Raw genomic sequence first — 14,045 nt, 5'->3', positions numbered from 1 at the left:
GTGGCTCATGCCTATAATCCAAGTTGCTAGGAAAACTGAGACAGGAGGATAGTGAATTCACAGCCAGACTCAGCAAAGGCGAAGCACTAAGCAACTCAGTGAGATCCTATCTCTAAATAAAATACAAAACAGGGCTGGTAATGTGGCTCAACCTGAGTTCAAATCCCAGTACAAAAAAAAAAAAAAAAACTAAACTAAACAAATTATATCTATTTGAAAAGATATTTTAAACTATTTATATAAAAAGCTCTTGAACCAAATAAATAATTTAAACTAAAGTTTTTCAGACTATTTATATATGAACAATAGGCAGAATATTACATATAAAAATGCATGAGCTATAACTAAATTTGTAGTGCTTAGAAAATGGACAGCAGAAAATAAGTCAATAATGAACACAGAAACAATAAAGGTAATTCAAAAACAAACCTAAGAACTTCAAAATAAAAATAAAAACAAAGATAGTTTTTAAATGATGTACGCAGATAGTTATAAATTATAAAACAAATGATGTAGAATAAATAAATCCAAAATGGCTGTGGAAAATAACAATAAAATAGATAAGCCTCTGACAAATCAATTTAAGTATAGAAGTATACTACTATAATATTCATAAATATATATGTAAGTTATATATTGTCATTGGCAGATATTGTGATAATTTTAAAGATATATTATATATGATATAAAATATAATACAACCAACAAATCAAATCAACAAAATTTTGGTTAACAAGCCAACAAAGAAATTTAAATAGAAATTAAGTAGAATCATAAAACATTAATCATAAAACATTCACTTAATATCACTTAATCTCAAAGTGAATTCCTACAATTTTTTTATAAATTGTGTTTGTATTATCATTTCATTTTCACTTGCAAAAAAAAGAAAAAGAAAAAAATAAGACAAATAGAAATCAACAAGAAGTTAGTAGACTTAAACCCAAACACATCAATAGCTACAATAAATATAAAAGATTTTGAAATTCTATATAAAAATAGAGATTATCTATCTTAATGTATTTTTTTAAATTGAGACAAAATTATTAACAGGAACCCCATTTTAAACATTTTAAAATATTTAATATTCAAACCATTTAAATATAGATGGTAAAAAAAAGAAAAGTTATATCATGAAACACTAAACATCAGAGAGCTCAATTGACTATATTAATAGGAAAAAACCCAAGCAAATTTCAGGGCAAGAAATAATGATAGGAATTTAAAAAAACATTTTCTATTGATATATATATATATATATATATATATATATATATATATATATATATGTCAATATTTTAATCTATATATATATAGATTAAAAAGAGAAATTAATCTAATTCATTGAAGCAAAGATAGATTAAGAAGAGAAATGAATCTAATTGCAGTTTAAGATTTCAATATTTCTCAGTATTCAGTTAAATAGTAAACAAACATCATAAAGATAAAACAAAATTAAACATTACTAATAACCAACTTGAACCTATTGATTCCTATACACCACTCCTTACAATGCCAGAAGAATATATATTCTCTTCAAGTATTATGCAAAACATTCACAGAGAGATCATTGCTTGGCCATAAGATGTCATAAGGTTGGAAATCATACAGAATACGTTTATTGATAACAATGGAATTAAACTAGAAATCAACAAAAATAACAAGAATATGCCCAAATGTTTGAAAAAGTAATGATGTACTTTTATTAATCCATGGATCAAAGAATAAATTACAATGGAAATTAAAAACAAAATGATAATACAAACACAATTTATTAAAAGAAAAATTGTAGGAAGCATTAAACAGTGTTTAGCAGAATACTGAAAGTTTGTTCTAAATATTACATTTGAAAAAAATAATAAAATAGTTTAAGCATCTCATATTATGAAATTAGAAATATGATAATTTAAATATAAATTAAATAGAAGAATGGGGAAAAAAGCATATAAAATATAGAGATAGAAACTGAAAGGTAATAAAGAAAATGCATTAAACAAAAAGCTGGTTCATTGAAACCTTCATAAAACTAATAGATTTTAAAGTAGACCATTATAGATGATACAGGATATATATATAAAAAATTATCCATACAATGAAGGGAAAAAAGGGATTTCATGATAGGACATTAAAATGATTACAAGGACTCTTGAATAATGTATAACAATAAGTTTGGTACTTGGATAAGATGGAAAAATTCCTTGAAACACATTTTCCTAAAAGCTGATTCAACAGAAAACAATTAGTATAAATAGAAGAAACATCCCTGAATCTATTAAAGAAATCAATTTTAAATCCAAACCCTTTTCAAGAAGAAAACTGCAGGTTCACATGAACTTGCTTGTAATTCTATCAAATGTTTAGAAAGAAATCATACTCCAAGATCTCTTTTGGAAATGAAGAGGGAATATTTCCCATTTCATTTAATGAAACCAGCATATCTTTGATTTTAAAAAATCTTAGCAAAAGTGTATTAACAAATGTAATCCCTCTATGTATGTGCAGATAATACATTATGTTCAAGTGCAGTTTAATCCCAGGAATGAAAGTTTAATACTGTTAATCAATTAATGTAATTGAACTGTATTAAATGAATGAAGAAGTCCACAGATATCTTAATAGATACATATAAAGGCATGTGATTAAATTTAACACCCACTTATGAGGAAACAAATGATTCAAGCCTTTCATTCTAAAAAAGAATTACCTAAACTTAATAAAAGCATCTTAGGAAATCTTCAGTAAACATCTCATTTAATATCAACATAATGAATAATTTTTCCTATAATTTGGAAAAAGGCAAGGATATCCACTTTTATCACTTCTATTTCATGTTGAACTAGAATTCAATAAAAGAAATCACAAAAAGCGAAATATATACTTGAACATACATTTATTCAATAAATAAAGCAAACAAAGCAAAACACAAATTGGAAAAAAAGAAAATTATCTTTACTCATAAACATAATAAAGCACATAAAAAATTCTAAAGAATGTAGAAAACCCTACTTGAATAATGAAATTTATCAAAGTTAACATTTCTGCAGAATATTTCAAACAAAAAATTTAATGTTGAAAATCTTAATCATTTTTAACTTCAATCACTTCAAATTAATCTATAAATTCACTATAATTCCAGTCAAAATCCAGCAAATTTTTGTAGAAATTGACAAATTGTTTCTAAAATTTATGTGGAAATACAATAGACCTAAAATATCTCATGCAATTGTGAAAAAGTAAAATAAGAAGGGGGACTTATACCAAATACTCTCAAGTTTTCTTTAAAGCCATATTAAGCAGAATCTGGAGCTGGAAAGAGGATAAGCATCCTAAATAGGAACAGAGGGAGCAGAAATAATTCAGCATATACACGTTAATTCTTTCTAAATGTATTCATGTAATTCAATGATGCTGTAGAACTAGCTATGCATGTTGAAAATGTAAACTGTAACTTTTATGGTTTCAAAATGTCACAGCCATAGCAGAGTAAATGTGCCTATCCCAGTTTTCAGGATCTTCCCTTATTTTTCTGATAGATTTTTTCTAACAAGAAACATCTTTATTTGGGGGGGATTCCAACAAATTAGGATGTGAGTCTCATGATATTTGGATGGGGGTAACACATGCAGGGTACCCAAAAGATATAGCTACAGATATAACTCTCACTGCATAGATTGATTTGTCTTTTACCATCAAATTAATTCTGACCATAATGGAACAGAAACTTTTACTGTGAGGTAAACATACATACACAAGGAGTCCATTGGGCATGCAAAACTTTTAACTTTTCCCATTGAAACATGGTTCAGTTCTAATTTCTCTCCCTTTTCTTCTTCCCTGAGTCACCCTCACCCCCATCTCGCTCTGCATCTCTACCAACCCCTCACTTACCAAGGTCCTGGAAAGTAAGGGCAGATCCCTCCAAAACTGGCCAGACAGAAGAGGAATTTAGGCAAAATATCATAGTAAGTTCTTCATATAGTAAACGAAGAACAACAAACATCACTGTTGTTAATATTTGTTTCATCTCCTCGCATAATTCCAAAGTGCTGTAGTGCTAACACAGTCTGAACTTTTCTTTCTTATTTATTAATTTAGTTTTCCTTTTTGTTAAAATTTGTTCTAATTAGTTATACATGGCAGCTTAAAGCATTTTGGTTCAATGTACACAAATGGAGCACAACTTTTCATTTCTTTAGTTGTACACGATGTAGAGTTGCACTATATGTGCAGTCATACATGTACCTAGAGTAATGATGTCCGTCTCATTCCACCATCTTTCCTGCCCCCATGTCCCTCCCTCCCCTTTGCCCAAAGTTCCTCTATTCTTTGCATGGCACCCCATCATATCAATTATTTTCTCATGAAGGTATTCAGTTAAGAAAAAAGACAGTTGTGTGTTGATACAATGGGGCAAAAGCCAATTCCATCACTTTCACATATTTGTTTACCCCTAACACCTTTCCAACTTGCCCACATAAGCAAATGAAGGACTGGAAAATTGGGGTCCCAAAGGGAGAGGTCAGGAAATAACAGGAGGTGCAGCCTTCACAAGAAAGAGGATGATGGAATAGGATAATGGAATAGAGCAAAGATAAAATACAAGAATATATTGGTCTACCGAGACAACCCGGTCCAGTGGTAATGGTTAGGTACACAGGTTCTGAAAGCAAAACACTTAGATTTCAATGTTAAACACTCATCCTTACTGACTGTGACTTGTGCAAATTACCTAAACTCTGTGACCCATTTTCTCATCTGTAAAATAATTATGATATCTGCCTTACAGGCTATGGTGAAATTAAATAAATTAATAGAAAGACACTAGCAACATGCATGATATGTAGTAGAGGCTCAGCAAATGCTAGCTACAATTACTTTGAGTTGTGACAGAGGGAAGGTGAAAGAATTTGTATCTGTGGCCTCATAGCAAGAAGTAAATTGTTCGTCAAAGCAATTAGGGCAGAAGTCCTGACTTGAAAAAAGTAGGCAAATCTTGAAATATTATCTATGAACACTCACTAGGGCACTGGTCCTTGACTCTAGTACATGCACCATTAAAATTTCAAAATTTTCATTAGGTGAATAATAAATGACAAGTTGTGTGGTTGGAAAGAAGACATATATAGGTTCCAGTCTGTGTTTCTTCACTGATTTCTCTACTGACCCAGAAACTTTAAGAAGTCAAGAGAGGTGAAAAGAGAAAGACAAAGAAAAAATACAATCTCAAGATATCATTTGAGAATGTATTGCTGAGACTGGTGAAGGGTACAGAAATCTGTTCATGCTGGGTAAAAAACCAAACCCACAGTGATACCATGAATTCTGCAAACAATGAATGCAGAGTGTAATAATATAAAGATGTGGAATGACTTATTGGTGGTAGGGAGAGGGGAGTAATTAAAAAAATTGGAGGCAAAGAGAAATTCTAGAGCTTGAGAGTGTGGTTCTTGAAAATAATAGGATTTCAATGGAAATGAGTTTTAAGAAAAATCCTCAAAACCGGGGACTGAGACAAAGCAAAGATGCAGGTTGTTAAAGGAGGTAAATGAAACGTAAAGTCTTGAAGTATGATTTTATGTGATGAAAATGAAAGCAAAGAGAATTGAGATCACTGATGGTAGAAAGAAAGGCTGACGTCTGTTGCACCACAGTATGAGACAACAGCATTAAATAAGTCCCCAACACTCTGTATAGAGGACAAGATAATGAATGTAAAAATACTTTGCAAATTGCTAATCATTCTTCAGTAATAGCAGTCTACAGAACATTCATTCACTAAAAATACTCACTAGCAAGTTCACAACAGAAGTTTGATTTTCTTTTAGCTTCATGCATTTAGTATTTATTTTGAAAAAATCTGGTTATTTTATCCAATGTATCAACACAGAATTTTCAAATTTAAAATTTAAACTCACAATTTCTCTTCTCATGCAATAATGTAAATTAAAATTCTAATCAAAAAAGGTTACTATGGACACTATTAAGATTACTTGAGGAAATAAATGAAAGGGATAAATGCTGAATGATGCCAAAAGCAATTGGGCTTTTACTCTTCCTCCCAGTCAATAAACATTATTTTCTTGTTTTTCCCTTTGTTATCTCTCCTTTTGCCACTAGCCAAATCAACAAACGAAAAAAAGCAAAACAAAACAACTCTTCTTCCTTCTACCAGAAGAGAGCGCCGGTGTCATGTACAACATCGCTGCCGAGGCGCTCAGCCCTCTTTGGGCTATAAACGCCAAGAGCCAGGCGCTCACTGCTTGTCCCTACTGAGCATCCGTAGTTGACTTGACGTCGCTGAGCAACAAGAGATAGACTGGGATGTGCCCGACGTTCGCCGCGCGACCGCCCAGACGGAAGCGGAAGTGTCGGTGACGCGCGAGTAGGAAGAGGTGATTCCTGGATTAGAGATGGCTGCTCTTGCACCCCTGCCCCCGCTCCCCCCACAATTTAAGAGCATACAGCATCATCTGAGGACCGCTCAGGAGCATGACAAGCGGGACCCTGTGGTGGCCTATTACTGTGAGTCTTTCCGAGTCGCCGCGCCCCTCCCCTCCCAGTTACACCCCGGGGCCCACAGGCCACCCAGGGTTCTCGGGGCACGCCCCGTTGCCCCCCCCCCCCCCCCCCGCCACCGCTTTCGACCTGAGCTTTGACCTCTGGGAACGCCTGGTCCCCGCCCTTCTCAGGGAGCCAGACCTTTTCACAAGCCCCAGAATGGCCCAAACTCCAAAAGCCATAGTGTCCACCGCCTCTCCCGTTTCTTTTTGTTGCGTTCCAGAACTGACTAAAGGGGTTGATGAACTCTGGAACACACCCCCAGGTTTTCTGAGCTTCCTGCCCCCTGGAAATAGTCTGCATAGTTGAGTAACTGAGATGAGGTTAAAACGAAAAAGTGTCTCAAATCTAGTAGTGATTTGGATAAAAAGGAAGATAAACTCTGAAAACGGGTAAGTGCAGGTTGGTTTTGACAGCACTCAGGTCCAGTGCAGAATTCGTAAATGATAATTAGAGAGTATATGCTACTAAATAGTTGAATTTGACAATTCCTGTTTCGCCTCCCAACTGCTCTTTCCCACCAATGGCAGTATTTACTCCTAGCTTCTTTTTCTAGTTGAAAAGTTTGTTAGCAGTATTCCCACTTTGTGCTACATATTGTGTACTAGAGCTTATGGGAAAACAGGTTAAGTTTGTTTAGACTTTTTCCTTTACATTAGTTAAAGAGAATAGTGTGGGTATTTTTATATAAACTTTATTATATATTTGGTACTCCAAATACAACAAGTGACCTACTAATAAATCTTCTAAAAGGTTTTTTAGAGTGGAGAAGCTCTGTATACTTCTTCTGTTGTTGACATTGTAAGGTCAGCTAAAATCTGATCATCTCTACTGTACTACACATATATCCCATTCCCAAATGTCCCAGAATGCCCCCTTTTTTCTCTGCTTGTCAGACTCCTGATTTAAGATGCAACTCAATTTTCACCTCTTCTGTAGGCAGTAAATTGATTATACTCTATGCCTCACTTCATTTTGTTAAAATGTTAAAGCATTGTTTTCACTTCTTTAAGCAGGAACCATTAATCATTCATTTTGCATGTATTTGTTGAGCTTTTATCTTTTACCAAGAATTACTAAAAACCTTAACTTCGGTCCAAATTCACGAACCTTACATACAATGGGAGTAAGGAAGTTAAACAATCAAATATATGTGCTATACAATATTAGAAGACAATGAATAAAAATAAGGCAGAGAAAGGAAATAGGGAGTACTTAGAGTGGTGGTAGAGAGTGTGAAGGGGATTTTAGTTTCAAATTGGTCAGAGAACACACCTGAGTTGATATTTGATGAAAGGAAGGATTGGAAAGCAACTCTTCATGTACATTTGGGAAGGAGTATTCTTTATAGAGGGATTGAAGTATAAAAATCCTTAGGCAGAGGCCTGCTTTAAGGAAGAGTAAGGACACCATTGTGACTGGAGTGGATAGAGCTAGAGGAAAATGATGGGAGAACAACAAAGAAGTAATCTCTCATAGCAGTGAAATAGGACCCCTCATTCTCATCTAAAATTAATCCTTATTCATGAGTTATTTTGTACCTTTGTGACCGCCCCAGACTCTTTATTTCCTGTGTGATTATCCTTACCCTTTTGTTATTTCTTTCTAAGCCTGTCTGATTTTCTTTATTCAAAAAATAAAAACAACAGAAACTTTCACCAGGACTTCCCCCTAAAGCTGCAGCTCTATCTACCCAACCCCATACATAAGCTTGAATTGTCTATAGTCTGTAGTTGCCTTTATATTCTTAAAGAGCCTTTTCAGCCCACTGCAGTCTAGTTTTCATCCCCACTATTTCACTGAAATAGCTCTCCCCAAGGTGATGAACACACATTTTATTGCAAAGTCCAGTTATTAATAAAATTTTTCATATATAAGAATATGCATAATGTGCATACTGAGTTTAAGGAATAATAAAATGAACGTTAATGTACTCATCATGTTTGATGTTATTAGACTTTTTAATTCTTACAAATCTGGTGGGGGTGAATGGTGTCTCATTGGAATTATATTTGCAATTCTCTGAGTCTTAATGATGTTCAACATCTTTTCATATGTTAATTACCCATATGTGATTTCCCCTTTGAAATGCCCATTTACCACATTTGCCCTTTTATCTATAGTTCTGTCTTTTCTTGATAATATATACATTAATGCTTTGTTATTTGTGTTGCAGATGTCTTCTTCTCCAGTTCATAATTTGATATTTTTTCTATGAAATTCTTTTTCAAAAATTCAGTTTTAAACTATTAAAATTTATCAGTCTCTTGCTTTATGGTTTACATTCTAATTTTCTAGGCCTGTATTTATCTATTTATTTACTTATTTCTATCTACTTGTTTGGGACTTTTAGCTTCCTGAGTCTGTAGATAGATACCTTTCATCAGTTTTAGAAAAATATTTAGAATCTATTCAGATATTACTTCTACTTTGTCTCTGTTCCCTAGTGAAACTGATTAATGTTGCACTTTCCCTCTTTAACTTCTTTGTTCTTAATTCTTCCACAATTTTTCATTTTTGTTTGTTCTACATTCTACATTGATTTTTTTGGAGGCCTGTCTTCATCTCCATGAACCTTATTGTTTATCCCATTTATTGAGTTTACTTTTATTTTTTGTTTCCAGATTGTTTTGTATGGGTACATATTGAATTCCAACTCCTAATATAGTAACTAAGATAGTGAATACTTGTAAATTTTTTGTTTTTTGAATAAATAAATTATACAGCAGTTTGTCACTTTTTAAGATGCTATCCCTAATTATTAAGGACATGTAATAGTATCCCAATATGTGTATTTTATAATTCATATATATCATATATACATCTCTCTTTTAAGGATAATGCCTCATGTTAAAAACTGTTCTGTGCTGCAGTGTTCCAGATTCCCAAAATGGAAAGAAGGTCATTTGATGACCTTAACTGTTTATAAGTAAAGAATATCATTCTAAGTTAATAAGGAAGGGGGGAAAAAAAAGAATATTTCAGATAGTTTTTTTACCACTGATATTTTTTAAATACTCTTTTTACTTTGAATAATTCAAATGTTTGTATTTGCCATCTGATGATTGCTTTAGCTGCTGTATTTGTGGATCTTACTTTGCTGTTCAACAGAACACTAATCAAGATTTCTTTTCTGGTAATTGTCCATTAAGCATACATAACCAGCACTTTTCAAACTGGGGATTCTATAATATTCTTCGAAGTCTAAAGGAATCAATTTTCCAATTCACAACTTCCAAGCTCTTTTTCTAAAATTGTTCTTCCTGACAAGTGCTTTTGATCAGGAAAGCAAAGTATGCCACTGTCTTTGCCTACATCCTGTTTCCAGTTGCCTTTCTATTTTAACAAAGAAATTATATTGTCAAATTTCTTATTGTTATGGTATATTGCCCTGAGGGAGAAGTTAGAAAATCCAAAGTGTCTAGAAAAATGAGACAGTTCAAATTGCTGGTGTTAGTGAAGCCTCTATTAATTAAGATAATAGGTAGAGCTTCTTGACTTTCCCTGACTTGTAGGGAAGAAAATTAAGTAGAGCAATGATTAAGCCCTTATTTTAAAATACTAGTCATGAAATTAAAAAAAAAAAAAATCTAGTTTGAGGAAAGAGGGTAGAACATTGTGTTAGCAGGATGCAGGGAGTCACCTTGAGTTTTTCTCTTTTTAGAAACAGTTGAACAAGAATGAATCTCAAAAGAGGGAGAAATTGTTCTGGAATATTAGCACCCACATTTTCGATTTTATCAAGGGGGCTAGCAGGAGTGGTTTGGGGCCTAGGTCATGCATAAGAGGGTTTGGGGAGGGAGCTTTGGGAAAATTACCTGCAAGGGCCAGAGGGGAAAATTCTCCTGCTCTTAGGGGTAATGCTTCATTTTAAACACTGTCCTGTGTTGCAGTGTTCCAAATTCTCAAAATGATATGAATTTTCATTAGATGACCTTATTGCTGCATGCTTTGTTCATTAATTCCTAAGTTGAGAGCAACGCATAGCAATCAAAAGAAAAATACCAAAAGCAAAAGTTCTCTATTTCATCCAAACAACAAGCTCCTCTAGGGGCTCTGTGGCTTCTTGCTCTATTGAATTAGAATTTAGAAAAGGGATGATTGATATTCCAGTTGGAATATTAAGTTATATTTTTCTGAAAAAGTAGTTTGGCATTAACAACTGGCTTTGCCATTTATCTAATATGTTAGACATTTCTCCTTAAACTAATGAGCTAAATCTTTGGCTCTGAGGTTCTCTTGTCTAGTTTTGTTTTTATTTGTTTAGGCTTTGTTTTGTTTAAACAAAAATATATTTGAAACAGATGATGGGATAAAAACATTTAAACCTTTTTTTGGCAAAACCATGTTGAAATTAATGTTTTTAATTTAATCTGTGTCGTACAATAAACAAGAAGACTGATTCAAGGGAAACGATGAATCTTTGTAATATCATTTTTGTATATGTCATAGAAATTGAGAAAATGAGTTACTGGAATGATAGCCTAACAAATCCATTTCTAGTTTTTAAAGAAATTTTGAAACACACCTAATTCAATTGTCAACCAAGATATTATTAAAAATATTGTTTGAAGGGAGGTAATTATATGGTTTTTAGCATATAAACCAGAAGGAATTTAAATGATTCAAGGATTTTTTTGTGACAAACTCCTTTCATTCTCTTCTAACTTTTTATGTGAATTGTTTCTTCCATGTTAAATTCATAAAAAAGTATTAATCATATTAATTTGATTTAACTGATTATAAGACACATTTCCAATAAAAATTTATTTTTTATATTTAACACTAAAATGTACAATATGTATTTGTGTGGTTGTCAATTATATATTAACAATAATTGTAAAAACTCAAAATACTTTGTTTCATGGAAATTTTGTAAATTTTTTAACACTTTTTGTTGCAGAAGTATAAAGGAGAACCAAGAATGGACTCTTAAGCATACAAATGCACCATTTATTGTGAAATTCTATAGGCTAAGTAATAGAAATATCAGAAAAAGATACTTTCAAAAGAAAAAGGTACAATTAAACTTTCTTGACTCTTAGGAGCTCTTTATAATCAGAAGATTATGATAGTTTCCACATTGTTAAAATATTTAAAATTGGAAGAGTGATGTATTTTTTAGATATCAGTATTGGATATAGTCTGTGAAAGGAAACTGAGAAGCGAGAGACAGGGGAGCCAGAAATGAAGGACAGAGACCAAGTGGAGATCCACATGAACATTTATTTGTCAGAGCTGACAAATAAAGGCCATCCCTCTATAGAGTAGAGAGAGGCCCTGAGATGTTCAGGTGTTAGGTGGGGGTGCTTGTGTCAGCTAGGTGGGTGGGAAATAGCATGGGATTGGCTTAGGTGGATGGCACCATGGGGCTTTCAAGGGGTCATGTCCTTGGGATTGGCATAGGGTTATGGTACCATGGGGTAAGTCACTGTGGAGATTGGGGAGTGTTCCCGCAGAGGAAGTACAGGAAAGGGAAACTCATAAGATGGCGGTTAACATTTAAGATGACTGCTCAGATGTTAAGTCAATTCCCTATAGTATAGAATTCACTTTTTTAAAACCTGTGTAAACTTCTTGAAGAAAAGGTTTATATGTCAGCTTCAAAATGTGTGAAGGGATACTCTTCTATTTTATAGCAAATAATACTTTTCTAAACTCCTAGAGTAAGGAAGAATTTTTTGTGAGAAAAAGATTAAAATTATATTGCTAAACTACATTCTGATTCATAAAAGCTTTATATCAGCTGCTCTTTGCCAGAATCCCCTTCTGACGTCGTCTGAATTTGACTAACTTATTCTTACTGGTTCACTACAATCTTATTTCTTATAGATTGCTTTTTATGACCTCTTAAGGATGGTCTAGAAATTATTCTAGTATGGTCCTGTCTTAACACATTGTGTTGTTTATAAACATCTATTTTCCTTTCAATCTTGGTCCTCCTGGAGGACAAGAATTAATATCTTGTATTCTTTCACTAAGACATAGTGAATGATTGTTATTTTTTTAATTGAATAAGTAAATATACAGCAATTCATTACTTTTAGTTTTCTTCCACTAATCTAGGAGGGAAATGTAATAGGATCCCAATACTGTATATTTTATAATTTATTACAGGTTGTGTATCCTTAATCCAAAACCCAAACTCTCTAAGTATCTGAAACTTTGAGTGCTGCATGTCACAAGTAGAAGGTTCCACATCATGAAACTATTTCATACACAAAATTAATAAAAATTATTATAGAAAATGGCCTTCAAAATGTGTACAGAACATAAAAAAATTTCACTTTGAGACTGAGTACCTTCCCCAGGATATCTCATTATGTTTATTCAAATATTCCAAAATTTGAAACATTGCTGGTCCCAAGCATTTTGAATAAAGGATTCTCAACCTGTGCCTTACTGTGTTTGTTATCAGTTTTCAAATAAGTCATAGGTCATATCATGATAGAATATACACATTGTGCCTTCTCTTTTCTAGTATTTATTATAATTTCCAAAAATTACCCATCTTTGGCCTTAATGGTAATTCTCCAGTGTTTAACCATATTCGAAAATTGCCTTAATTTTGTTTCTAGGTTGTTTGCTCTTTTATTTTCAGAACACTTCAGAAATGCTGAAACAATGTAAGTCAGATTACTTTTTGTCTATTTATACAGAAAACATGTATATTGTTTCCCTGTTTGAATTTTGAGATAATTTGAGATTCATATGCAGTTTTAAGAAATTCAGAGAGAGGGACCCTACGTGCCTTTTACACAGTGGAAATATCTTACCAAATTAAAATATATCATCACAACCAAAATATTAATATTAATACAATTCACAAGTCTAACTCAGACTTTCCCAGTTTTACTTACATTTGTTTGTGTGTATACATTCCTAGTTCTTAACAGTTTTGTCAAGTATATACTTCTGTAGCTATAGCCTTAATCAAGAAAGAATAGTCCACGAGAAAAATCATTCATTTTGCCTACTGATAACCATATTACTTTCCATTCTACCCCTACCTCACCTCTGTCTCTTGGTAAACTCTAACCTGTTCTCTGGTTCTTAAATTTTATCATCAAAAATGTTATATAAATGAAATCATACATTATGTAAGTTATTGGAATTGGCTTTTATTTACTTGGTACAATTCTCTGGAAATTGATCCAAGTTAGTTTGCTTAGTCATATTTCGTCATGTGTCTATACTAAAACTTAACAATTTGACCATTGAAGGATGTTTGTTTCCAATATATACATATTACAAATAATGCTAGAATGTTTATATACAGTTTTTTGTGTGAACATAAGTTATCATTTCTCTGAGATAAAAGACCAGAAGTATAATTTCTGGATCTTATATATACAGCAATTCATTACTTTTAGTTTTCTACCATTAATCTAGAAAATTAGTAATTGTACATTTAATTTTAAAGGAAATTAGTATGATTTTCCAGAGTGACTGTATCATATTACATTCGACTTACAACATATGAATGA

General features: G+C 32.6%; 1 protein-coding gene across 1 annotated transcript in view; it reads left to right on the top strand.

Annotated features, from left to right (window-relative positions):
* The first annotated feature begins 6,350 nt into the window (after nucleotides 1-6,350).
* Vta1 (vesicle trafficking 1) overlaps nucleotides 6,351-14,045 on the top strand; it is a 67,322-nt gene continuing 59,627 nt past the window's right edge. The window contains exon 1 of the mRNA XM_076858194.2: nucleotides 6,351-6,522. Within this exon, the coding sequence (XP_076714309.1) occupies nucleotides 6,411-6,522 (112 nt within the window). The 5' untranslated portion in view covers nucleotides 6,351-6,410. The remainder of the gene's footprint in view (nucleotides 6,523-14,045) is intronic.

Source organism: Callospermophilus lateralis, chromosome 6 (assembly GCF_048772815.1).
Source record: "Callospermophilus lateralis isolate mCalLat2 chromosome 6, mCalLat2.hap1, whole genome shotgun sequence".
NCBI classification, from domain to species: Eukaryota; Metazoa; Chordata; class Mammalia; order Rodentia; family Sciuridae; genus Callospermophilus; species Callospermophilus lateralis.
Note: the sequence above shows the minus strand (reverse complement) of the source record. Positions and strands in the feature narration are given on the sequence as shown.